This window comes from Physcomitrium patens, chromosome 25, assembly GCF_059467195.1.
Source record: "Physcomitrium patens ecotype Gransden chromosome 25, ASM5946719v1, whole genome shotgun sequence".
NCBI lineage: Eukaryota > Viridiplantae > Streptophyta > Bryopsida > Funariales > Funariaceae > Physcomitrium > Physcomitrium patens.
This window is the reverse complement of record NC_143434.1, coordinates 10,642,052-10,667,368: the sequence shown is the minus strand read 5'-3', so window position 1 is coordinate 10,667,368 and position 25,317 is coordinate 10,642,052. Positions and strand designations below refer to the sequence as shown.

Below are 25,317 nucleotides of genomic sequence, written 5' to 3'. Positions count from 1 at the left end.
CATCGCCTATAATCCAATCATGCTTTCGCATTATTTACGAGCTGGTTTGCAAGATCGTTCCAATTAATACATTCTCTTACGAATGTGATCGAGGCATCGCCGTGATGAGACTTATCATCTTATGGTAACATACTCTCAAGATGCACACGAAAAGTTCTTCCTGGAAGAGTTAAAGAATTGAGAACGGCAAATGTAAGACAACTTTCAACTGGGCAGTTTCTGTTTCCAAGTTCCATCGCAAATCCAGAGGCTTTGCCAACTTAGTATGCCGAGTAGATTATAGTACAGTTTTTGAGATTGATAAGGGTACAATACCAAGGACACATGGGTAGCGTGGAACAAATGCCTCGGCACAATTAAACAATTAAGACGATGATCCAATGCACTCTTAACATGAGGTCTTCTTATTACACTAAATTACCGCCTGCTTATAAGAGGACGGGTTTCTATACAACTCAATACAACATGCGAAATCCTCTGGAAAAAAACTCATTTGCGGGCAGAACCCTCAGAAGGATCACTTGAAAACATGTGCTTCACTCGTGACAAGATCGAATCTTGACTTGGGTCATAAGGATGGTCCTTTGATGGTATCTCGAGTATCGCTGGAAGTGGTTTAGAGTAACTATCAATCATGAAGCGAATCATGTTGGCAATCTGCACAATGGTTGACAACGGAAGTCCTGAGCATTCATACTAAAATTACAAGAGATATGTTACAAGCTTGATATCATATTTATTCAGCTATAAAACAAATCACCTGTCGGAAACAATTAACCATCAGTGCAGACGATTGTTAAGTTCGAGAGAAAAATAACCAGCAAATGATTGGCAATACTCAACTCTAATTATGTGCAAGGAGAGAGGAAACCCACATATTGACTTATGAGAACGATAGCTATGTCCTCACGGTTGGTGAATTCCTTAAATGAATCCTCGATTTGCTTCACAGTGGTCTCTGCAGGCGTATTTACAATATAAAAAGAACATTTACAACAGCCTATTACCCTGTACGTCCCCCATAGACATCTCAACCGAACTGTTCTATAATTTCAAGAAGCTGGCACTATGACCAGTGGAAAAATGTGCGCCTTCTCTCTCTCTATCTCTCTCTCTCTCTCTCTCTCTCTCTCTCTCTCTCTCTACATATATGTTACGTGTGTGTGGGAGGCAGCGCTTACTGTTGTCCACAACTAGGTAGTTGGTCTTTCGGCGTAGGTCTACATTGCCCACACCTGCTAGCAAAAATCCTGTTACTGTATCCTGCCAAAAGAGCACCCCAATACACCTCAATACCTACACTTCTAGTTTGTAATACATCCCAAAGGATCCCATCCGCTTGACATTCAAAGCGCCCCAGTTTCATAGACATTAGATCTCGAACATTGACACCTACGGGTTTGAAAGAAAACAACAGTTGCTACAAAAGTCATAAACCTAATAACTGCTTAAAGGATATCGCCAGATACACCCCAAAAACCAAGACATCGAATAGAGGCAACGTCTCACACCTCTAGATTCAAACTTATTCTCAGTAAACCTTAAAAGTCAAAGAAGCCAACGCCAACACCTCCCACCAATCTCCACCATACTAAATCATGCCCGTTCCATTCCCACAGTTATTGAATCACACAAGATCACAAACGTATCCGCCTTAAATAAAGAGAAAAAACATCATTAAACGTCAGAGCTGAGTCGGAGGAAAAATCTCAACACACTCAGAATGCAAGTAACCCCAGATCCACAAAACCCTACGTTGCCCCCCACCCTCTCAACTACAGAAATTTCCCAACACGCAAAATCCTCCTCACAACCAAAGTAAACGACCCTCGAAACTGGAACCCTTCACCTGCATCAACTGCACATCGACAATCCCCTCCACGACGCGGACCTAATCCCACGCCACAATCCCAACACAATCCGCCATACCGTAGAAAATCGGAGGATAGGACAGGAAACAGATACAAAGCAACAAGCGACCCACTGAGAGAGAGAGAGATAGAATCCGTGGCATACCTCGTCGGCGATGATGGCGATGAGCGATGAGCCCCGTGACGACGCTTGCGCTGCAACGCTTGCCATTGCGAATCCTCCACGCGAGCTTGACCCGAATGCTACACAACGTGCCTATGAATTAATAGCAATGTGCTCTGAGAGTGTGGGGGTGTGTGTGTGTGTGAGAGTGAGAGCGAGACTGTGTGCGCGCGTGCTCGACGCGGTGATGGGGTGCTCAACTCATCTGGCCCACAGCTCTGCAACATGAAATGGATGTCCCTATGAACGAACAGACTTCATCTTCTCTTCGACGAACGAACGTCTCCCATTTCTCATCCAGGCTCACTAAAACATGGTTCCATTTTAAGAGAATAATTACAAATTTTGTGCTCTATAAAAATTAAATGTAATATTAACAGTGAATTTTTTTCTTGTACTAACTAAGTATTAGATAGGTTACGTATTCTTTAAGTATTTGATAAAATATTTTTTATGCTAAAATCATCCCATTTATATGATTGTATTAATTTATTATTTTTTCAAAATATTTTCCATTTTTATTTTTATTTTTATAAATTTAATTCTTATATTTTTTTTCTTGTAATGTTTTTAATCTTGTTTTATTGTATCTAATTTAAAGTCAACATTTCTTCTTTTCTATTTAAAATATGTGCATGTTTACTTTTTAAATGCATAACATCTACAATATTCTATTTAATAGTTAAGTTTTTTTTACTTGTCTGTTGTTCTTCATCTTGATATTGGCCATTTTTTTTTGTACTTCTTACAATTCATTTCCAAGTATTGCATAATAAGATAAATGGAAAATAAAATACATTACATAATTATATATATATATATATATATATATATATTTATTTATTTATTTATTTACATATTTATTATAAACATATGTATACATAAGTGCGTTTTTTAATTTTATCTGAAAAATTTATCAAGGAGTCAATTACACATCAAAGCTTGACAATAATATAATAAAATAATAACTTAAAGGATATATTTGTGATAGAAAAGAAATATCTAATTATGAGAATGCAATTGATAACAAGAAAAAATTTCACTGTTAATATTATGCTGTGATTTTGCACAGTTTCATTGTATTTTATTTTTCAATTTTAAAATGAGTACCCAAGAATGAGAATTTTCAGACCATGCAATTTTTTTCTTTTTCTTTAATAGCATCATGCACTGAGTATCTTTTTCTTTTTAGTGATAGTTGCTTGATTTATTGTCTAATTCATCTTTTATTCAGTGGAATTGATATTGAAAATTCTTTTGTAGATCATTTGGGCAATCTAAGAATGACTTCTGCTTCAATACATTTCCTCAATAAAATTACATCCAGTACATTGACTAGTGAAGTAATGCTGTTTGTTTCTTTGTTTACTATGCTATATTATATTTTTTTTTGATTATTTTTGGCTTGCAATATTTTATTCATTTTATTTCCATTGGTCTGGTCAAAACACCTTCACAACATGGCCACATCAAGAATTTTTCACTTTCATGATGTTATTTTTGCTAAAGCATTTTCTTTTCTTTTCTTTTTCTTTCATATGAATATAATGAATTGATATAATATTTTCTAAGTATAAAATGTGGGATTAAGATGATCTGAAAAAATTTGCCCAAAATGAACGGAAAGATTATCTAACTATTCTTTAACTGTCTGTGAGGTTAACTCCATGAGAATCTACCCTCTGAGAGAATAAGATTAGGAACATAAAAATTGGGTTCTCCCCAAAATGATGCTCCTTGTATTTGAAGAGGAAGGGACTTGAGAAAGAATGCTGCAATCCGTTTTCATCTCTCATAAAGATCACAACCTTCATGCTTGAAATTATTCTCCAAGCTGCAATAAGAAGCAACTTTGAAGAAACCAACTCTAGCACAGACTAGTCAGTATTATCATTCTAGCGCTGCCTAAGGTTAAGAAAACTCTCTCCATTCTCTACTACATTGAGCAATTTCAAGTATGCTGACATACCCAAGTCAGTGGATGCAAATCAAATCCTCATTATCTCAGGTGCTCGGAGATTCCATAAGCTTACATTCAGTCGCTTCCAACAATTATCTACATAACGAAACACAACCGAAACTGCGTCTTTTAAATTTCTCTCTTATTTCGTCTACACAACAAAAAGCTATTGTTGCGCAGTTATTTTACACCCAGTACTTTTTGGTACAAATACTGCAAGTGAAGTACAGAGTCCAACACAGTCAGCGTGTCAAGGCTTGCAAAGAGGTGGCTTTAATGTCATTTGATCCGCCATCATTTCCTCCATGTCTGTATCCATATTTTGGCCAAAAACTCCACGCCTCACGCCCCATCTTAGCGCGCCGCGCTCGATTGAGTTTTTGGAAAATTTCTTTGCTGGCACAGGTGCTTCTCCTAGAGAGAAAAGTTTCTTCTTCCTTTCTTCAATTCGGAAATTCAAGTCTTGGTATTGTTTCTTCAAATTGTTAACAACTTTCTCTTCAGCATCAATGTCCTCTCTCAGGAAGTCCATATCGTCTAGGAGCTTAGGAATAGTAACAATCACAATTTTTTTCTGCGAAGTTGCAAATCTGTTGTTAACAAGAGGCAATCAAGCGCCACTTGAAACATGAAATAATTGAACGACCAACAAAATACTTGATGTGAGGTAATCAAAGTTGGCATTTCCGGCTTAGGTACCTGGGAAGCTTCCATTTTCCTTTTCATAGCTACGATAGAAGCCTTGATTTTTGACAACTTTACTCTTGATCCATACAAAGTCTGGTCTTCACCTAATAAGAGATCTCGTTTCTCCTGAAAAGACAGAGCATAGCAAGAACATATTAAAATATCTGCAATGAAAGGATTGTTCAGTTCTCGTCCACGTCCAATGGTGCTTTTTTCCAGCGTTTTTAACAAACCCTTGACATGTAACAGCTGTTTCCAAGATCAAGCTCACAGCTGGAGGTTGTTTCATAATGCTCACCCAATCACTAGACTGGTAGCTCCTCTCCACCACCCACTTAGATAACTTGGCAGTTGGGCAAGAATTGTGGAAACATCCTCCAAGAATAAGTGTCAATGTTTATCATGCCTGTGCAAGACACACTATCACCTCTGAACTTAAGTGCACCAAGCTAATCTTCTATTGCGCCATACATGTAAATTAAATTGACCACGTGGTGCCTCTCACCTCAGATCTCATGGTAAAGAAGAACCAAAAGTGGCAGGTTTCTCCGATTTAAAAAATCGAAGGGTTGAGATTGTCGACCATAGTAATTAGCATTGTGAAGCTGGATTTAGTACCTTACACTCTTCAAAGAGGAACTGCAGCTTCTCTCTCACGTGTGTGAGTAAGTGCACCAAGAACCGTGTCTTCTTCCTCAAGATCGTCAAGGCTTCATTTTTTAAGGAAATCTGCATCACGAAGAAAGCCCCCTCTCAGCCCATAAGCTTGAGATTTTCCTGAAGATATAGTTCTTAAAGCAAGAAAAACAGAGCGTGAAGAAAAGTTTCCTGGTGTCTCCAGCCTGGGAGGAGGTTTGGCAAGTTCTTAACCATGTCCAAGTCTATGCTCGTTTGCAAAGCTACTTTCGCTTGCAGTATTAAACATACATGGATGGAAGATCGATAGTGCACTAGCCTTAGCATTGAAAGATTCATTTTCCATCTTCAGTTGCTCATAGTTCACCAAATGAAGAGGTCCATTTTCCGACTGAAGTTGGTCCTTGAGTTCCAGTTTATGCTCGAGCTTCGCAAGTTGATTTTTCAGCTGACGTCCCCGGATGCGCACTATTTGCTTCTCCAAAATCGAGTCCCGCTCCTCCTGCTCCACCTGTGCACCGAACAGAACAAGTTAAACGTCAAATGACCTCTAATTTTTTTCTATAACATGAATCGACAGATATGAAAGATTTAGAAACCGACCATGTAGATAAGACGAGTGCCAGTTCACATACTATCAGCGTACCGCTAGGAGCGTAGATCTTGGTATTCTCTGATTGGATAGCACGTCCCGTGAATGTCTAGCAATCTGCGAACCGAAAAAGGAATGTCATAACTTGGTTCTTGTAGCAAGCCCAAAAATCGAGCATAGGAGTGCAATGAATTGTGAAAACTTTCAAAAAGTAAACAAACGAAGTAATTAGATATTAAACGATCAAGTTACTAGAGTGAGGTTGCATGTCACGCTTGATGCATCTAAAGCAGCAGATTTGCGAAAACAAACCTTCCAAAGAAAATGAATCAACCCCTCCTGCCGGGCATCTGCTTCAGCCTTCTTTTTTTGGAGACTGCCGCGCAGTTCCTCAATCTTGCTGTCGTAGTCTTCTTTGAGCGTCTTAAATCCAAGTTTCATTTCTGCCCAGTCCCGCATGCGCTGTTGTAGCAAGAAATTCACGTTAATTAAAACCCAAAAAGGATATGATATGTTGTAAGTTATCCATGCATATGTATTTTATCCTACATGTGTCGAACTCAACCGAAATGAGAAGTGGTGAGGGCAATCTATTAGTTTTATGAGAGAATGCTTAGAGATCTTGGGTTAATAATTTACTGCTTGGTAATAAGCCTCTTGGCCCTCAAGTATGAGTCCCTCCGCATTGACAGACCGCCTCTTCTTTTGCAAACTGCACACGCGCTTTTGAAGCTCCACGTTCTCCTGCTTCAGTCCATTTACCTCCTCTTGTGTTGTCTGTAACAGAGTGCACTGCAGAGGGTTAGAGGCAAAAAACAAAGATATAAAGATATGAACACGTGCACACGGACAAAAGTAAGTTTTACCAGTGCTAGTAGTCCTGGAATATATTCTTTAAGGGGCAGTCCAAGCGCTTTTTACCTCAATGATAAAGCGCAAACGAGCTGCTTCGACTCTCTTCACGTTGTCTTGTTCTTCCTTTCTCCTTTTCTCTTCTAACCGCCTTGCCTCCGCCTCCTCTCTTCTGCTCTGCTCTTCTTTTCTCTGCTCCTGCTCTTCTTCCAATCTCTTCTGCTCTGCTTCTTTTTTCTGCTGTTGCTCTTCTTCCAACCTCTTCTGCTCCGACTCCCTACGCGCCACCTCTTCTGGACCTTCCTGCACATTTTCTTCACAGGGAGAATGTTAAGTTCAAACTGGAACTCCTCACAAAGATGTTCCACCATGATTCACGACCCATAACGTACATGTGCTTCTCAATGGTGTCCTCTACAAGAATGTCAACCGCTTCAAAGTATCGTATGACGCTTCTTCAAGAAATACTACTACGCTGTTTGTGTTAAAAAGCCCATACTTATGCCTTCTTCCACCCAAAAACAGCAGGGGTAGTCCAATGTGTCTAAGAGCAAATTTTGGCCTCCTAAGGGTTTATGCAAGAAATCAAGGTCAGACAGAGGCACTTTATTATATAGCCAGGAAGGTTCAATTACACCTGCTGTGGTTTGTCCTTAACTTTATCTTTTTCAGGCGGCTCCGCCATGGCCGGAACTTACGATTGATTAGCAATGGCACGCGACAACGAAATAAAACTGCAAAGCACAGGTCTGTTTCTTTCAGATTATCAACTCAATTGCATTACACCAAACTATTGAAATTTCAGGTTTTGAAGAATGCTACAGTTTCCGTGATTGAGATTCCCAGTTCTGACGAACACAAACGAATCATCTTAATTCCAACTTGGAAGACCTTGGGTGTTATCACAAACTGATATCCAAAAAACTTCTCAAAAGCCCTAAGACTAATTGACAAGCGTGACAACGTCTACCTCTAAATGTTCCTGGAGTTGGCAAATCGTCCAAGTAAACTTCGAAGCGTGTGTTTATGAAATCCTAGGGAGAAGAATTACCACAAGACAATTACGGTGCTCTCAAAATTGGATATCCCTGACCTACCTTCTGATCACGCACAAATTGTGTAGAAAAAATTGCAAGGCCGACATGACAATAGTTTCGCATTCCTCGAACTGCCCGTAAAGTGCAAGATTAGGGATTCTCCGATCCACATGTTGACACGACAACAGATGCTCTAGCCTGCTGATTCAATGTTAAAGCAGTCGGTTGTCCAGTGCAATGGCAGGTTTTACCGTTAGACATCAGTGTAATCGGATGTACACATCGGCCTATTCGCGGTGGGTTCATTATCGCAGTCTCGTGCGTTACTTCGTCAATACTTAGCCCTGTATTCCCCGAATGGTCTTGGTCATGGGTGACCCACTCTGCCATCCCCATAGCCATATATGAAAACATTCCACACTTCTCACGGAAGTGCTCCCACGTCAACAACAGAGTTTAGGTTTTCTTGTTAGTGTGGAACAAGCGTGGAGCACAAGCAAGTCTACTCAACATCGGAATCAAGTCCAATACCCATGGAAGCAATTGAACAAAGACATCTGCGAAGGGCTTGCGCTTCTCCCGAGAATTGGTGGAATTCCATATATAGCTTGAGTGAGGTCGAGCTGAGGCCCCTCACCAAGTGTCTTAAGAACTCCAGAAATATCCTCTTTGCTAATCATTCAAAAGATACGCTGCGGAAGATTGGCCAGCGAGTCTGTACCAATCACTGTGCCTCCACCTGGACGTAACAATTCTTACTAACATGAAGGAGCACAGCTCTGCCTTCTTTCATTTACTGTGTTGTCAGTCCTGCCTTGAATCCGACATTTGGGACCTTACAAACTGGGTCGTGCTGTGATTCTATGCCAGACGAATCCAGTGTAGTGCGTTGAAACATCTGGATAGTGATTATTTTACTTTGAACTTTGAAGTTACTGCTGATTATTCAGTATTTGTACTAGAAATATAAAACGTAGCACATGACAGGCGTGTTAAGGAAGCGATTGAGCTTTTGATTATGATGGTCGGTGCACGTTTATGGTGCATTTTGGCTTCATAGTAGCATCAAATTTGTTCATAATTTCTGCAGACAAAATACAGAGGTGGCAGACGAAACACAGAGTTGGCTGACAGCACAGAGGTGGCAGCACTATTGTTTGACTCTTGAACGAAAATTTCACGACATGAAGCGCTTGCAAAAAAGTGTCTAAGTGATTGGCACCAGTTTCTATGTGAGCCTCGCCCAATATGGAGTGATTCTGAAATCGGGATGTCTGTTTCAGCTTTGAGCGACTCATCTCCGCCCTATGAGTATGCGTTGCGTGTTCACTGTTTGTGATTGATACACATAACCAAGTACCCAATGGCAGGTCTCTGTTTACAACAAGTTTGTTGAAAGGACAATGTGATGTTGGGGCTAATTGTATCCCTAATCACAGCAATTGAAGTGATTCTTTTTGCGTAATCCGAAGGGTAGAGTATTGGATCGTAGTAAAGATAAATTGCGGTGTGGGTTCATGGTGGGGACTAACAATCTGCTTACGTGCAAGTTTGAGTGTGCTGGCATCTGTATCACTTCTTTGTGCCAAGCATCTTTTTTGCTTTGGCACGGGCTTCCTCCTCAGTGAACATTTCCTGAGAGAGTATCGTGGGTGCTTAAGTGGGGTCGTGAGGTTGTTTCCTGGTCTCCACTGCCATTGTTGCACCGTGGTGGGGAACAAGGGAGGTTTAGTGGATGGGGGGGCCGTGGAGAAACGAAAGCTAGTTCAGGAATCAAACAAGAAACAAAGGGACACAGCGCGGTTATTTGCGATGACTCCTCCTGCGATCATTAGTTACCAATCTGTGGTGGAGGGCAACAAGGATCTGGATCCTACAAGTTATCCTCTTGAGAATTTTACGCTGTACGAGACACGAGCGGTACGTAGTGAGGCAGCCATCGCAACTCCAGTTCTCACTTATAGTATTTGCATTTGTAAGTGCTTTAAAAAAAAAAAAAAAAAAAAAAAAAAAACTTTGGCATTATTGAGAGAAGCTGATTTCTTCTGAGGGACTTAGATCGTGGTGCTTTGGGAAATTCTGCTCAACATTTGGCAGGTTCCTAAAATGGTCTAACGGATTTACGTCTATTTATTGTCTTTTACCATTTTTGCCTACCATGAACTTGCTCTGCAAAAATTGAACCACTAATTTGTCCTTGAGTTCAAAGTTCCGAGTAAGGCATGTAATGTTCGGCAGAAAGAAACAATAGCTTCGTAGAAACATTCGTGGCTTAGGCTCCATTATCGGATATATATAGTGTAATTTCTTTTACGAAAACTGGTATGAGAATGAGAAAGTGGAGAATGCTAGAGTTCAATTGAAGTATTCTATATTTTTTAAATTCAATTCTCAGGAAGCATTCATATGGGAGTCTAGTGTGGACTCTCGGTCAATTGATTACTTTCTATCATTAAAATGTTTCCATGCACATGACTCATCTGAGTGTGAATTTGTTGTGCGATCAGAAATACTATCTTGTCGGAAGGGACAAAATGAAACAGCACTGGCAGGTGCTAAAGATTGATCGCACTGAAGTCGCGGAGCTTAACGTGGTTGAAGATCCCTTGATATACACGGAAGCTGAGTGCAAGACGCTCCTCTCGTGTATTGCAGAGGGTAATAAACCAACTGGTGGGCTTCAATTTGTTACGAAATGTTATGGCATCATCGGTAAAGTTTCTAATCCGCTTCATAACAATGACTGCTCTCCTCTTATATTTGTGGAGAGTTGGACAAATCTTATTTTAATGAGTATCTGAAATTATGTGGCTATTTCTATGTTGATATTGATTGGTCTATATGCAATCTGAAATCAATGAAGATCCAAGCATATCAAAATTGTGCAGTGGTTTTGAATAAGTTCCTACATTCTAGTTCCTTCACCCATCCCCATTTTAACAGGAGTTGGTAGAAACATAGAGGTCTTAAGTTTGAATCGATTTTACTTTATCTTGAAGATTGCATTGATCTGGAGCCAGTTCGTATTATGAATGTGTTATGTTTTTACAGCGACAATTGGTAACTTATGCACGTTTTGTTTATCTATTCATAGGATTTATCAAGTTTACCGAGTCTTATTACATGATTTTGGTCACCAAGCGACGGCAGATTGGAATAGTATGTGGCCATAAGATATATAGCATTGAGGAGAGCCAGCTCATAACTGTGCCACACCCGACTGTGCAGACTGAAGTTTCTCATTCAAAGGTGGAACTCAGGTTGGTCCTTTATCTCGCACCTTTTTCTGCAGTTTTTATCATTTGTTAAAACATCTTGGTTTTCTTGCCATTTCATGTTGATGCCGTTTTGATGCACTTTAGAATAATCATAAAGCTCCTCATTGTCTGTTCGAGTTTGAAGTAATTTGCATCCTTCTTTCTGCAAGTTGCCAAGATGAGACATGTGAGATAAAATGTATTCATTTTTATTTATTTATTTATTTATATGTTTATTTTTGCCTCGTTCAAACCATTCTGGGATTTTCTGATTTAGGTACAAGAAGTTGCTAATAGGAGTGGACCTCACCAAAGACTTCTACTTCAGTTATACTTACCGCATTATGCAAACTATGCAAACAAATGTCAAGTCACTAGACGACGACCAGATGCCATATGATAATATGTTTGTGTGGAATGCGTTTCTCACAAGCGGCATCCGACAATCGTTAGGAAATACTCGGTGGACTGTGGCCCTGGTTCATGGCTTTTTTCAGCAGGTGACTGTTGTTTGCATATACTAGAAGCACTTGTTAGACTTTTCATCTTTTTTCCAGGTTGCATAGTATTCCAACAGAATCAAGTTATGGTGCCTCAATCTTATATGGCACTGTGAGTTGTTGGCTCTGAGATTCTACTTCCGAACTGTTGAGAATTCTTTTGTGATATTTGTTTGCAGTAATCCTGATAGCTTACATTGTCATACTTACTTTAGCAAGAAAGTCCTAATGTAGATAATTAGTATTTCGTGCATTTCTTAAGTTTCTAAACGGATTCCTTTTGTTGAATGCAGGAAAAGCTTTCCGTTTTTGGTCGTATTTTTGTCATTACTCTTGTTGGAAGACGGTCTCGACACTTCGCCGGGACAAGGTGAGTGGTTGTCCAATACCTTCGTATTTACCATGGTGCACGCTGTGGTGATAACTTCAGGAATTCAATCAGCAAACCAGGACATGAAATGCAGTGTTTCATCTTCTCATTCACTCCAGGTACTTGAAGAGAGGTCTGAACGACAAAGGCCGGGTGGCAAACGATGTAGAGACGGAGCAGCTAGTTATGAACGAGGAGACGGGAATTGGCCGAAGTACTGTACAAATTAGTTCGGTTGTGCAACATCGGGGCTCTATTCCTCTCTTTTGGTCCCAAGAAATGTCCCGACTTAGTCCCAAGCCTGATATTGTATGTAAGTATTGGTACTACAAAACATTCAAGTCAGTGAGCACCATGCAGCACAAGAAAAATATCATTGCCTTCTCTTCTTCTAGCGGTTAGATTCACTTAGTTTGGTCGTTAACGTAATTTTAATTACTGTTTAGCTCTTATACTAATATTATGGATGCCTGTCATAGTGAGGTACCGTATGGGCGTGCAGTTATTATGCTTCTGCGAATGTCGTTTCAAGTGAAAAAGATTGATTTGTCGTTTATTGTTTTTAGGCTGTTCACGATGATCATCTAAAGCGTGGTTTGTTGTCTTTCTGTAAAATCTTAGTGCAAAGATTTGATCCAACTTATCACACTACAAAGCTCCACTTTGAAGATCTGTCAAAGAGATACGGCGATCCAATTATAATCTTAAGTCTTATCAAGGTATGTTCTACCTTCGTAATTCAGACTAGATTAATTGTAGCATACGCCACCCTGAATTTCACGATCAATGTAGTCATTCCAGGATGTTTTACTTCAATATAGTTTCGCGTGTTCAATTCTGTTCCGAACATGTCACTTGTATCAAGTGATTTTCTCCAAACGACCTCCAGCAAATTACGACCTTTTATTCTATTGAGTTTTATTCCTCGTTTGTAAAAGTCAGTTAATTTTTTGGATACCGTGTTTGGATTTAGACAGTTGAGAAACGACCACGGGAAATGATGTTGCGACGGGAATTCGCGAATGCTGTTGGGTACCTGAATCAAACATATCCCGAAGAGAATCAGCTAAAATTTATCCACTGGGATTTTCACAAGTTTGCTAAAAGGTGGTTAATTTATTATGAGGGAATAGCTGCTGAAGCAAATCAAATATTTTGGCTATGTGCATTGTTTGTATGAGTCAGTGTATGGTACCGGTGATACAGATGAAAATCATGATAGTGCTGACAATTTCGGTTTGCTCGTCTCTCAGTGGCAGTAAATCGGCCAACGTATTGGCAGTGCTTGGAAGTGTAGCAGCCGATGTCCTGGACCTCACTGGCTTCTACTACGGTGGCAAAGCACTTCTTCCTAAAAGGAAATTGCAACAGAGTTTCATATCCACTACTCCAGCGTAAGTTACTCACCAGAGGAATTCATGTATGAGGAAGATCATTTTCGGTTTTAGATATCCTCATGGAAGAGCCACAGCGTTTATTGTTTGCTGTGTAGAAATCTCAGTTCGTATATTTCTCTATTTCAAAAATTTGAAATTCATTCTTAACTCTTCCAGCGCATGATCAGGACATGTGTTCACATGGAATATAAAACCTGTTTTTATTACTATTTGGCAGATTACCAGCAGGTAGAAAATCCCCATCGAGAGACCGAACCTCATTACTAGATTTGTCAATGGATCGTCGCTTGGCTTTAGACCTGGGAAACCGGCAGTTATGTATGGACTTGGGCTCTTTGTATACTACCACAGTAAGTAGTATGAATAGTAGACTTGTAAGCGTACAAGAAGTTGAGAAAATAAATTCTAAGGTGGACAAGGTGCGAGAACCTCAATACCAAAATGGTGTCTTGAGGACAAACTGCATCGACTGCCTTGATCGCACTAATGTTGCACAATATGCTTTTGGCCTCGAAGCTTTGGGACGTCAGCTTCAAGCTGTTGGTCTTACAGACAGTTCCAAGATAGACCCTGACAGTGGGGTTGCAGCTGCTTTGATGGATATGTATCAAAACATGGGGGACTCTCTAGCGCTTCAGTACGGGGGATCTGAGGCTCACAATTATGTACGTTCTTCCTTCTCTTTTGGATGAAAATCTTTCTTCGTCATTTTCCTTTTCTTCAATTTGGTGATATATGCATTCTTTTAAAATAGTAGATTTGTAGAGATGAAGGATGAATGAATATATTATCAGCAGGATTGTGGATTGCTTGGAGTAATTCAGATGGAGATGCTGACAGGTATTTCCGGAGAGGCAAGGCAAATGGAAAGCCACCACTCAGTCGCAAGAGTTTCTCAAGTCCATCAGACGATATTATAGCAATACTATCACAGATGGCGAGAAGCAGGATGCCATGAATTTGTATGCTCATTTCATATCTATAATTACAGTGCCGTGAATGTCAAGTTTCTGATTCAGTGATTAAGTTTATACCTTAGTAACATTCAGATACGTAGAGTGAGTGGCTTGACCTGCTACTTCATTTCGGTGAAAGCATTATTTGAAAGTCTTTTCTAGGGACTTAATAGATTGCCCGGATCTAACATGTTAGATCGTATGCAGGTTCTTAGGCCACTTTCAGCCTCAAAAGGGAAAGCCTGCTCTCTGGGAGCTGGAGACTGATTATTATTTACATGCTGGCGGTCGAGAAGAAGAAGCATTTCTTGAGCACAAGTAATCCAAGGCCTTTTTTAACCTTATTGTGGCTGCTAGCTCTGGTTGATAGTGGGTTGGTTTGTGGCACATTAACGTTAAACTTAATTGTGAAGTGCTTTAGACTCATAAGAGGCAATGGTGTGTACCCACTAAATGCCTTAGTGAGCTTCGTATAAGCATTGTTGAATTCGATATTGGTGAGGTATTACAAGTTACGGAAATTTTATTAGCATTCTTCCATCAATGCTAAGTTCAGGTATAAATGCCATAACTATGTCAATAACTTGGGTAACTATACGAGTTTCTCGTGATTTTCTCTGCTGAGCGCTGCGATGGGTTTACGTAAAGCGCATGTAGCTAATATGTAGACGGTCGACGTTCGCACAGTAATACCCCACTTGATTTGCATAGGGCATGTTTGATTTCTGAGGCTCTCACTAGATGCTTTTGGCGAAATCCCCATAACTTATCGCGTGAATGAAATTGTAGAAAACCAGGAAAAGACAGTAAGAAGCCATCGCTTAGCTTCCAAAAACCACGAAACAGCAAGCTGTTTTCTGCATCTCCATATGAAGAAGATTTTCACCGCCAAAAGCTGACATCATTTGATAAGCTTCAGGTTATATTCGAACTTCTATTGTTTACTTTGGATCTCCTTATCCCAGGAGCTCATACTTCGTGATAGATGAGAGCAATGTAATGACAATATATTAATCACCGTCCTATCTAAATCTATGTTCTAGATAAGAAAGAAACTCAATATCAGAAAAATTGTTTTTCGTCTTAACTTGTTGTTACTATTGTTCTGAAACACTTAAGAAGTGCAACATACATGACCTTCTGGGATTATTGTGTAGATAAAATTCGGCCTGCCTACCAAATTAGTGCATCTATTGTGTTTTGTAGGCAACTTGTGGATCTGCCAAGAGTGTGCGCATGTATGGAGATTCTGGGTTTAAGAGGAGCGCAGCCACTGGAGTTGCAAGTGATGCCGCGTAAGATGATTTCTTTTTATAATGTTATTTCTGTATCTAGTATGAGACTTCGTAGTACATGCGGAAAATGTGCTTTCCTATGTAATTTACAGAAAGTAGGAGGGATGGCTCAAAACATGCACATTTTCGTTTATAGATTCATGCCCTCTTGTTGACATAGTCGCATCTGATTGTGGATTCAGGGAAGTGCAGTTAAAAACTCCGAACTGGCTGTATGGCCAAAAAAGGTCAGGCGATAATAATGTAGCAAAATCAGATGCTGAAATAAGCTTACAGGCCCATGCAACGAAGCTTAAAGAAAACAATAAAGAACTAGAGGATATGAATTGGTTAACAGCACAAATCCCTCGTGTGGAGGAAGAGCTTTTTACCAGGTATACGATCTTCTTCTTCAAGAGTAACTTATCGTGCTTTTGGGTGTGTTCAAAAAAGGAAAATTAACATAGCAGTTGTTAAACTTGTCTGAATCTTTTAAAAGCATAATCTTCTGAGTACTTCACTCCGTATATGTGTAAGTTGCATACCAAATTTCTAAGACATCGTCAGTAGCCAGTCGTTAACTTAGTCCAGTTGCAGCTGCTGGTGTATAATTCTTGTTGTATTATTTAATTTAACTTAATTTTTTAATATATGCAGGTATATTTCAAGTATAGGAATCAATGAAGACGATTCGTGGTATGGAACCAGGATCCTTCCTGGTACTGTAAACGAAAGCGAAGCCAACCGACACTACCTGGAGTGCTGCAAGGTTTGCTGTTGTTTCCCATCGACTGATTCCAATCATTGCTCTCTTATAATATTCTATCATTCTTAGCTTTTAGGCCTTCTCTGCAACACTCTATTAGAGGCATAGGTCGGTGTTAAACAAGCTGCTTCGTTGCATGTTCGGGGCTGTTCCCTACAGGTTGGAGGTGTGCGGTGTGAGTGTTTGGAAACTAGGCACTGAGAGAGTTCGGTTGGTTTTGCAGGGACCACTACAAGATTTCGAGGATTTGACGAGGATTAAAGGAAGAGAGTCGTTTTATCCTCTTTCTGAGCTGATTCAATTGGAGGACGAGGATATTGTGAGACATGCAATGGAAGCTGCTTTGAGCGAAGGCAACAACATTGGTAGCAGTGATTTGTTGGACAATCATATGTCTTCAGATTCGACCGCGCTTGATTCGTCTTGTAATTTTTTTGAATGGCTTCGACAGGATAAACAACTATGCCAAGTGTTGTCATGAGCTAACGATCTGCACCTGATCATGGTAATCTACTTCGTGCAACATCTGCAACGTAGTGGATTCAGAGGATCAAATTTCGAAGGTAATTTGAGGTATGAGATGGCATCAGTTGTGGCGATTGTAATGTATGGAGTGTAAGTATCTGCTAGAAACGTTGTTGGGAACGGCTTGTCAGAGAAAGGGAGAAAATCTTCACCAACTTTAGTTGAGCTTTTGCTTCACAGCAGCATCATGACCTAAAATTTGACAATGTGAGAAAAAAATTTATTAGATAAATGCTGCAGAAGCTCAACCGTCTGCACAATTGACACTAATCCCAAGGAGAGTGTGAAGTATGGAAGTTGTGAAGAAGTCTAGATTCTAAGATCATCCCATAAGGTTTGAGGAAATCTGGTTCCCAACTGAGTGTCGTGAGGATCTCAGATAAGGTTGACAATGAGCACACGAGACAGTATCAGATGTATGTAGTTGATACATAGTAGACTTTGAAGGCAATTGTAACAACATAAAATATTTTCATCGTATAAAATATGTACATTATTTACATACAATTGACTATTCTTCAAGGTCAGTGTATGATATTCAATTGAAACTTGAAGAGCTGGGGTTCCATTCAATATTTTGCATTCTAAAATTTTATTATTCTTGTAAGATAGTTTTATGTTGAAGAATCTCTCTACTTTATGTAATTCAACCTTAATCAAACCCGGATTTGCGTCGGACTTCCAGGTAAGGTCACACCCCTTAATCATTTGAGTGAATGTGCAGTTCTAGAGATTTAAAGATACTCATCTCTAGATTGTATAAATCTAACGTATTGTAATATTTCTATAACACGATTGTTTTTCTTCGACTCAATATAGTATCACAACTTATTTTATTTTGCAATGTAAAATTTTGACAAGTCTTTAGTTGAATGACAAGTTAAATTTCTTAACTTGTTATACTTCTTTGATGATTATTTCAACTCATATTGTGATTTGTTGAGTTTTCAAACAATATGCTTTTGGCCTTGCTATAAAAATCTCTTATGTTTCTTCCAATAAATGTCATTTTTAAAGTTGCTGTTAAAAATGACATCTTTTTATTCATTTAGCATATTTCTAAGTCTAATGTTGATCCAATAGTTAGAATACATCTGGTAGTGGTGAACTCAATAAGAACTTCAAACTTTTCACTAAAATTCACTTTAAGTACTGTTATGAGCATTTTTGCCAAGAACATTATTTTGTAGCCCATAATTTCCTATACTGCATCTTTTGGTCTTGAATATCTACATGTATCCTGTAACATTATAAATATCTAAGAAGAGAATTAATTTCTAAATTCTAATTGTTAATAAGAATTGTACTTATCATCCTTGACTAATTTCTACTAGTGTCCATCATCAAATTTAAGTGCATCTTTAATAATATAAAGATCATCTACAAGGGCCATATGAGCCATGTGTGCACAATTACGGTGTTGGTTATCTTAAGAAAAAATGTGATTTTTATTTTTATTTTTTTATCAATCTCCAATAGACTCATTCTCCTTATATTCCAGTGTAGACCATCTTCATTCAAATGTTCACCCACTAAAACATTTGTAAGAGGTATTCGTGCCTGCTATTTCTATTTGATATATTTTTTATATTGTGATGTCTTGGTTACCTTACACTTTCTGAATCATTTATTTCATTGCTTGCATCAACAATATTATTTTTTCATTGGACTAGTTCTCACCTTTTCTTATTGCACCTTTATTAAGAAGAAGAGATGTTTAAACTTTGCAACTTGTCTTTAAAATCCCTCAGATTTTAGATTTTAGATTTTAGATTTTTTTTTTTCAATAATTTTTTACAATTTTTTCATGTAAAATGACCTCTTTTTTCATATATTTATTTTATTTTTAATCAAAAACCATCAAAACAACTAAACAAATTTTAACACAGCGAATTTGAATAAGACGTCATTCTAAAGAAAAATAATTTGATCCAACTATTGTAATCAAACCAATTGGAAAGCATATATATATATATATATATATATATATATATTTCAAAAAAAATATTTATATATTCTTAAGCGAGTCTCTCATGTATACATTAAACATTTGTGCACAAATGTTTTCATCATTGTTTTTTCAATGTTGAAAGTGTAACCACAATGCCTGGAGAGTCCGCCCATAACTGAGCGATCTTAAGACGGCAAACGAGACGCCCGCTGACGCCAACTGCCGCGTACCGCCGCCGTCATCACAAAATGGAGATCCCGCTGGATCAAATCGCAGCCCTGCCTCGAAAATGTCATTCATAATCAGGCTAAACTGCAGCGTTCACTGCTCCGAACTAGACATTTTTCCCACAATCAAATCTCTGGGATTCTAGCACCAAACCATCTGCCCATGTTGGAAATCATACTGATAGACTGTGTCATTACGGGCTTGTGTTCAATGCCACGCAACAAATCTCCGGAACTCGACCGTAGTGTGAGAGAACTAACCCAGTTGCTTATACTCATCTGGCAATGCGTGACAGATCCATTTGAATGCCGCTTCCCGTGCGCCTGCCCCAAACACCGATGGAGCCCTTAGACGAGTCGTTCGCTACTTGTTTCCAGCCTTGATGTTTGACGGAAGCCCGCTCTGCATTCGACCAGATCCCCTCCCCTGCCTGGCAGCTTGATCCGCAAGCGCCACCCGTAGGCCCTGTATGATGGAGCTGCGTTGACTGAGGACCCTCGTCGGTGTCAGTAAACCGCGGTGTATTGAGATACCATGTTGCTAGATTGGACTGCGAGGCCGCGTTTTCCACTGCCACGGACCCCCAGTCTTTCTGCCCCGGCTTGGACTCCTTGTGTCGTCTCTGAGCAAATAGATTACCGTGGTGTTTGCCTCCGAAGTCGGCCACTGATCTCATCGTGGCCGTGCACAATAGCAGCACAAGGACCACGTCTTCCTCGGGGTGAATCTCCATGGCCGACACTCGCCAGTTGAACAATGCGGTGGCTTTGCCTTGTGGCGCTTGGGCGTTGTAGCGGATAAGCGTGACGAAGCCCTCTTCTTCCTGGAGCGTTGCGTTTGGAACCTCGTATTGGAGCTTCCTGCCGTTTATCAAACGTACCTGAATTCATCCCATTGCCTTCGATGATAGACTGAGAGTAATACTGCATATTAAATCATTTGTGAATCGTTTTTCATGAATCATGAGACAGGACTCATGAATCTGAAAAATAATTCACAAAGAGGAGAAAAGGTTTAAGTGAAAATAAGCATACCAAGTTTGTGTAGGAGCCCATCAGACGGAATTCTAGGTAGTGCTCCCAGTCGGTTTCGACTTCCAAGGGCCTAGAGATGACTAGAGAGTCGCCAGTAGATAGATGCCAGCTTAATCTGTAATGTTCTAGGTCATCCGCACATGGCGTTGCGGTACCCACAATTTTATCTGTTTTGGAAAGGTGCACAGATTAGTCACCTATGGCGATCAATGATAAGAAATGATTATCTTCATGGAATAAATCATTTCGATGAGAGAAACACATACGTGGGGCATAACCAATTGAGCCCGCCACGTAAGTCCAGCCCCCTTCGCAGACATCGATGACTCGCTCGTTCCAATCAACGCCTTCAGGTCGATCTCCATTCTTTCGCCATATCCCCTTCGCCACTCTGATGCGGATCACAAAGCACTCCTTTCCCATGTGATTCAAAACAGTTCGTGAGATCCAGCGTCCACGTTGAGGCTCATACTTATTCATCCGCAGAATCAAATTCGACAGCATCGCCCCAGCATCATCTGTCACTCGATCGGGCACTGATTTGAGAAGGTAAGGACCCTGCAATTACGAGCGAGCGATACTGTTTCAATGATCAAGTACGTTAAGTTCGGTATCTTGGAAAAACGGAAAAGCTGATTCTGCGGTTGCAACTTCCAACTTGCGCGTCACCAGAATCTTGCCTGCACGGGAGGAGCAATGGATACTCCAAGACGAAGCTGGAGAGGATACTTTTTCCTTTCCATCACCCACCGTTTCTCCGTGAGTTCAATTAGAGTGTTAGTGGAGAGCATGGGCGAGTTCTGCAGAGCCTCCCACGTGAGCTCCTTCGACCCGATCACTTTCGACTGATTTAGAGTCCCAAGACAGCCTTCCAGTTGACACCGAACCTCGAGCACGAAGCCCCTTGTTGCCATTTCGCAGTGGAGTAGCCAAAGCTTCTGCCATTGTGGATTTGAGGCGAAAGGAACCACCGCCGCATCCAACTTCAGGAGCTTGTGAGCTTGCAATGCTCGCAAGCGCACAGAAAGGACAATCTTCTGCTTTGTTTCATTTATAACATTGGTCTCACTTTTGATAAATATGCCTACCTGCTCATCACCATTAATTGTCAAGGTAGTATTCAGCGTGAAATCGTCTCCCTAGTGAACCATCCAAGAGTACAGAAATGGATGAATGCTTACTTGCACGATGCGTCTCGGAACAAGACAAGGAAACTTGAGATTTACGTCAGGGAGACGGAACTCGGAGGGAAGAGTCACAGGCACCCACTCAAGAATCTGCTGTCCGTCACTTCCGTCGTGGGGAGCAGGGAGATTCACGGGCTTCGACCCCTTGTACAAAGAACCGGCTCTTTCGTAAGGGTGGCCAAACGTACTCTCCCATAGCTGGGTTGTATCTTCAAAGCTATCGCCAAGTTTTGTGTTAGGTCCTCTCTCCATGCTATCGTCGTGGTCCACTACGCATCCGAGCAAAGCTTTCGTGTCTCTGGCGTAGGCCACAGGAGACACCTGTAAATCACGAGCCAAATGTGAGCAACGTTGCATGTATTGGGGAAGTTCAATTCAGATTATTGCAACTGTTGGTCAAGTATTGTATCAGTAGCAGAAGGATTGAAGGTCAATGACCTGATGGGCATGCCAGATGAGATCAATGTCGTAAGTTGGAACACACATGATCGAACCTCGTGACTTATTCACAATGTGGAGGAAGCACTTGTATCTCTCCAATGAAGCTTGCAGAAACGCTTCCTCCCACATGTAGGGCTGTGAAATCTGCGACAAAAAGAAATTAGAGACACAATTCAGCAAAATCTTGTTCGAAAAATCTATATTTGAAGGAGTAATTTCTTCAGTGCTTTTGCTGCAGAGGCACTTACGTGGTAGTAGAAAGAGCTTTGTCTGGTAATGACGGCCACCAGTTCTGAAATCTCCGGTACAGGAGGTTCCTCAGCTGGAAAGGCTGAAGTAGTGTCCTCGGTACTGCCCCATAGATTCAGAACGATGTCAAAGGGTTCATCTTTGTAACGCTCATTCCATATCTTTCTGCATCTATTGCGGGCAGCGTCTTCAATTGCAGTGTCAGGCAGAAGAGGACAATCAATGACGCGACCGTACTTGGATTTGCAGAAATCTCTGTAGGCCATCTGCGGAGTGCATGCTCGAGGTGAGGAATAATAAGTTTCGTGCGGCCAGCGAGTTTAGATTAAGCATGTCATTGTGCAAAGTAGACTAGAAACTGAGAGTAGCAACCCATTTTCTGAAATGCCGAAATGTTGGTGTACCGGGCTCAAGCAGTGACAATGCCACACCCATTGCACGTCCACTGAAGGAAGAAGAGCGGTTCCCGTCTTATCTCCAAGCTTGCATTCAGAATTTCCCGCCTCTGCCGCCAACGGCATCCAGCAATTTCGGTACCTACATAATTACGTGACAACAAAAAAATCTAGAATTGAACTTCACAGATGTGTTTCCACCTTCACAAAGAGATCAAGTATGCATGCAGTACTTTGCTGAGAAAGCTGTGCTAATCTTAAATTTCCTCAACAGCAAGTCCAATTTGCCGTTTCGTGGTCAAAGTGGTCTGCGAAGTGCTCACCTCTGAATCGCTCGCAGAACCGTAGGGGTGTAGCTGTGCAGGCTTGTGATGCTGTCGATGGTGCGGAGAAAGCACAGCAGACGCTTGGCTGCAAACACGAGATCCACCGAGATTTCTACCGTCCGAGCGCATCTCAGCTCCTCTTCATGATGCGATCGTTCTTTTTGGAGACATTTCTGGGACTTGTCCATTGCATCGCAGATCATACGGGTCGCCACAAAGTCTGGAGCCATCCCTAGCCCTTACACTGTCAGTTCAACCATAAACCAGGTCTCCAATCCTGAAACCCTGTCCGCATGTAATTCTTTTAAGCTTTGCACGCATCAATCGTCATGACATGGCTACACTGACATAAGGTTATAAATCTCATTGCAAGCATGAAACAGAAATCCGTGGAACCTGTCAATATGCACATCCTTCACTCTGAGGGCTGCAAGGCCCGAGCTCGGGATAAAGGTAGATGTTGTGAGACAGGGAGGGCGACAAAGAGCAGCCAAGCAGAGGATTATGCAACGCCAATACTTGATCCATCACTGACACCCTCATTTTATTTAATTTAGCTCTTGGGAGTGAGGCTTATGCGGTGTACTGACTTGCAAAGACTTGGCAATCCCAAGAGAAAAATCTCCCTGCTAATGCACGTAAGCTCTTGGGGGAGGCAGACACGTTGACGATGTGACTGTCTTTCGAATCTTCTTCATTCCCAATGATCTCTCACGCTAGAGATCTTGATTCCTTCGACCGTTTAGTTAACAAACCCTTGCCATCAGGGGTTTTACACCCTTACGTCGACTGTCATTCATCTGGAAGATACGTAGCTTGCGCTCTGCCTCTCATTTGCATCAGCTTCTGTGCAAAATAGAAATGTGAAGTAGTTAGTATTCTTGTAGATTACTCGAACTAAATCAGTATAATCCTCTATATCGTTTCTGACGGTTGCAGAAATCCTGACTATCTCCTGACATTGGTACGTGTGATTTTGGAGTGTGGAACTAAACACGGAATCAGGGAGGCGTTATCAAAACCTTGACTGAACTGTGCTCCTCCTGTGAACGACTCCCAACAGTGCATCTACCGCAAGTACACAGAACTAAGCCCATTGTTCGTAGCCCCTCGTGGTTACAATTCAATTTGTGGTTAAAATTGGTTCCGAGTGAGAGCTTTTACTGAGGCTAGTTTCTCTGACAGCAATAACAATTCAATGCTAAATCAGAGATTCCACCTTGTCTACTGAGTTTCTAGCTTGTGAGTGCACGTCGAAACTTCACCCGAATCCGACCTTTCATTTTCCCGAGGCGAGCCATGAACCGCTCAAAGCACTGAATATCATTGGGTGTGAATAGTGGTAACTCCACTCAACTGATCTGTCTTGAGATTATGCAACAAACTTAAGCTGCATTGATATGCTAACATTGAGCAACAGTATTGTCGACGGAAAGCTTCGATCTGTCCCACTAACCGCGAAAAGAAGAACTCAACACTGCATCAACTCCAACATTCCCTTTGAGAAGTCGGCAGCAACAACTGATCATCACCTGCAGGTCCCACAATAAACAAATTTAGTTCACTTTGAGCAAAGATGGAGACTCTGCTTAAAGTAAGCTCAGTCACTGGTCACACATACTAAACAACCAACTTAGTCGGTACCATAAGCTTCGGATTACGAGGGTCGGTCAAACCTCAACCATTTCCATTCTACCGCGACTGTTGAAGCAAACGGAATAGAATTTTGCCCGTTTCAATTAGGAGTGGGTAATAATATAGCTCTGTTGGTCAACCCACTACCTTCGTAGTCTAAAGGAGCTTCCATATTCAACCCCCATGCAATTAAAGGGACTTAAATTAATCAAAGACAGCAGCGAGGTGCGCGTGATATAAAAGGAAAAATATCCAGCCGGCCCACTTTACGGACACAGTAACACAATACTCGTACACTTCTCTGTATGGTATGCGATATTTTAGCAGTAAGGTTTGCGGCAAAATTGCTTAAGATCACACAACGAACCGTTTGCTGACACATATGAACGGGAAGGAAATCCTCAACGATCCATAGATGTACGAATCTTTTCTACAGTGATTATATTGAATTGTTTCATGCAGTTGTGAAGGAGAAAGAAACCCCCACTTCACCCTTTACACCATGTCGCAAAAGATGCAGTCTCCAGGAGCATTTCAACCCCAGCATGCCGACTAGCATAGCGTCATATATACATTAAATACTAGACAGAAACTTCTTGTATGCTTGCACCTTTAGCATTACACAACCTTTCTGTTTCTTTGTCAGAAAATAAGTTGCGGAAACCAGTTGGGTGAACGACAGGATCAAGGTCTGAGTTTTTTCGGTGAAGATCAAGGTTAAAGCTTCGAAAGATGCCGACGCAAGGTGATGATACACCACATGTACTACCCAAGAATGGAAAGATTGGTATGAACACTCCTGAAGCTTTGTCCGATCTGCTTGTCTGCAGCGTGCGCCCATCGATTGTGATCACGACGGTCAAACTAAAAGATGTCCTGCACGCCTTCGCCACTTTTGCAGCTCACATCCCACAGCACTCCAAAACCCGTAGTCCCTATTCCGGAACCCTGTCGCTGCAATGTTTTGTGATATGGTCGACACATTCCAATTTGTAGAATTCACATCTTGTATGAAGTCGTTACATCTG

At 40.9% G+C, this 25,317-nt stretch overlaps 4 protein-coding genes across 19 annotated transcripts; 1 reads left to right on the top strand and 3 right to left on the bottom strand.

Moving 5' to 3' along the window:
* Positions 1-329: 329 nt before the first annotated feature.
* LOC112277194 (V-type proton ATPase subunit F) lies at positions 330-2,133 on the bottom strand. Its single transcript, XM_024509259.3, has 4 exons — positions 2,017-2,133; positions 1,182-1,263; positions 876-958; positions 330-657 (listed from the first exon to the last, which is right to left on the bottom strand). Exons 1-4 carry the CDS (start codon positions 2,080-2,082, stop codon positions 490-492), a joined length of 399 nt encoding a protein of 132 aa, XP_024365027.1. The 5' UTR covers positions 2,083-2,133; the 3' UTR covers positions 330-489.
* A 1,879-nt stretch (positions 2,134-4,012) lies between these two features.
* LOC112277413 (uncharacterized) lies at positions 4,013-8,425 on the bottom strand. Of its 10 annotated transcripts, none has more exons than XM_073531290.2 (10): positions 8,330-8,425; positions 8,050-8,181; positions 6,831-7,075; positions 6,549-6,686; positions 6,222-6,371; positions 5,964-6,026; positions 5,637-5,828; positions 5,300-5,410; positions 4,694-4,807; positions 4,013-4,568 (listed from the first exon to the last, which is right to left on the bottom strand). In XM_073531290.2, exons 1-10 carry the CDS (start codon positions 8,397-8,399, stop codon positions 4,245-4,247), a joined length of 1,539 nt encoding a protein of 512 aa, XP_073387391.1. In that variant the 5' UTR covers positions 8,400-8,425; the 3' UTR covers positions 4,013-4,244. The 10 variants fall into 10 exon arrangements, 9 of the variants coding, with proteins under 9 accessions (XP_073387391.1, XP_073387392.1, XP_024365422.1 ...); XM_073531291.2 differs by adding an exon at positions 7,399-7,510 and having other exon boundaries at positions 6,831-7,064; positions 7,859-8,375; XM_024509654.3 differs by adding an exon at positions 7,399-7,495 and having other exon boundaries at positions 6,831-7,064; positions 7,859-8,375.
* Positions 8,415-17,416, top strand: LOC112277412 (phosphatidylinositol-3-phosphatase SAC1). Of its 2 annotated transcripts, none has more exons than XM_024509651.3 (17): positions 8,415-9,718; positions 10,306-10,510; positions 11,027-11,058; positions 11,333-11,555; positions 11,849-11,925; positions 12,045-12,238; positions 12,547-12,644; positions 12,899-13,032; positions 13,179-13,319; positions 13,540-13,987; positions 14,163-14,284; positions 14,486-14,596; positions 15,068-15,197; positions 15,485-15,573; positions 15,756-15,947; positions 16,210-16,321; positions 16,542-17,416. In XM_024509651.3, exons 2-17 carry the CDS (start codon positions 10,499-10,501, stop codon positions 16,797-16,799), a joined length of 2,373 nt encoding a protein of 790 aa, XP_024365419.1. In that variant the 5' UTR covers positions 8,415-9,718; positions 10,306-10,498; the 3' UTR covers positions 16,800-17,416. The 2 variants fall into 2 exon arrangements, with proteins under 2 accessions (XP_024365419.1, XP_024365417.1); XM_024509649.3 differs by having other exon boundaries at positions 10,893-11,058.
* Positions 17,417-18,836: 1,420 nt separating this feature from the next.
* On the bottom strand, positions 18,837-24,465 carry LOC112277262 (glycine-rich domain-containing protein 1). Of its 6 annotated transcripts, XM_090247630.1 has the most exons (13): positions 24,331-24,465; positions 23,874-24,186; positions 23,051-23,500; positions 22,652-22,886; positions 22,338-22,470; positions 21,933-22,199; positions 21,682-21,828; positions 21,238-21,564; positions 20,737-21,144; positions 20,323-20,614; positions 20,057-20,223; positions 19,283-19,902; positions 18,837-19,072 (listed from the first exon to the last, which is right to left on the bottom strand). In XM_090247630.1, the coding sequence occupies exons 3-12, from the start codon at positions 23,064-23,066 to the stop codon at positions 19,297-19,299; spliced, it is 2,598 nt and encodes an 865-aa protein (XP_090103756.1). In that variant the 5' UTR covers positions 23,067-23,500; positions 23,874-24,186; positions 24,331-24,465; the 3' UTR covers positions 18,837-19,072; positions 19,283-19,296. The 6 variants fall into 6 exon arrangements, with proteins under 6 accessions (XP_090103756.1, XP_073387555.1, XP_024365160.1 ...); XM_073531454.2 differs by having other exon boundaries at positions 22,652-22,874; positions 23,874-24,435; XM_024509392.3 differs by having other exon boundaries at positions 23,245-23,500; positions 23,874-24,434.
* Between the last annotated feature and the right edge of the window lie 852 nt (positions 24,466-25,317).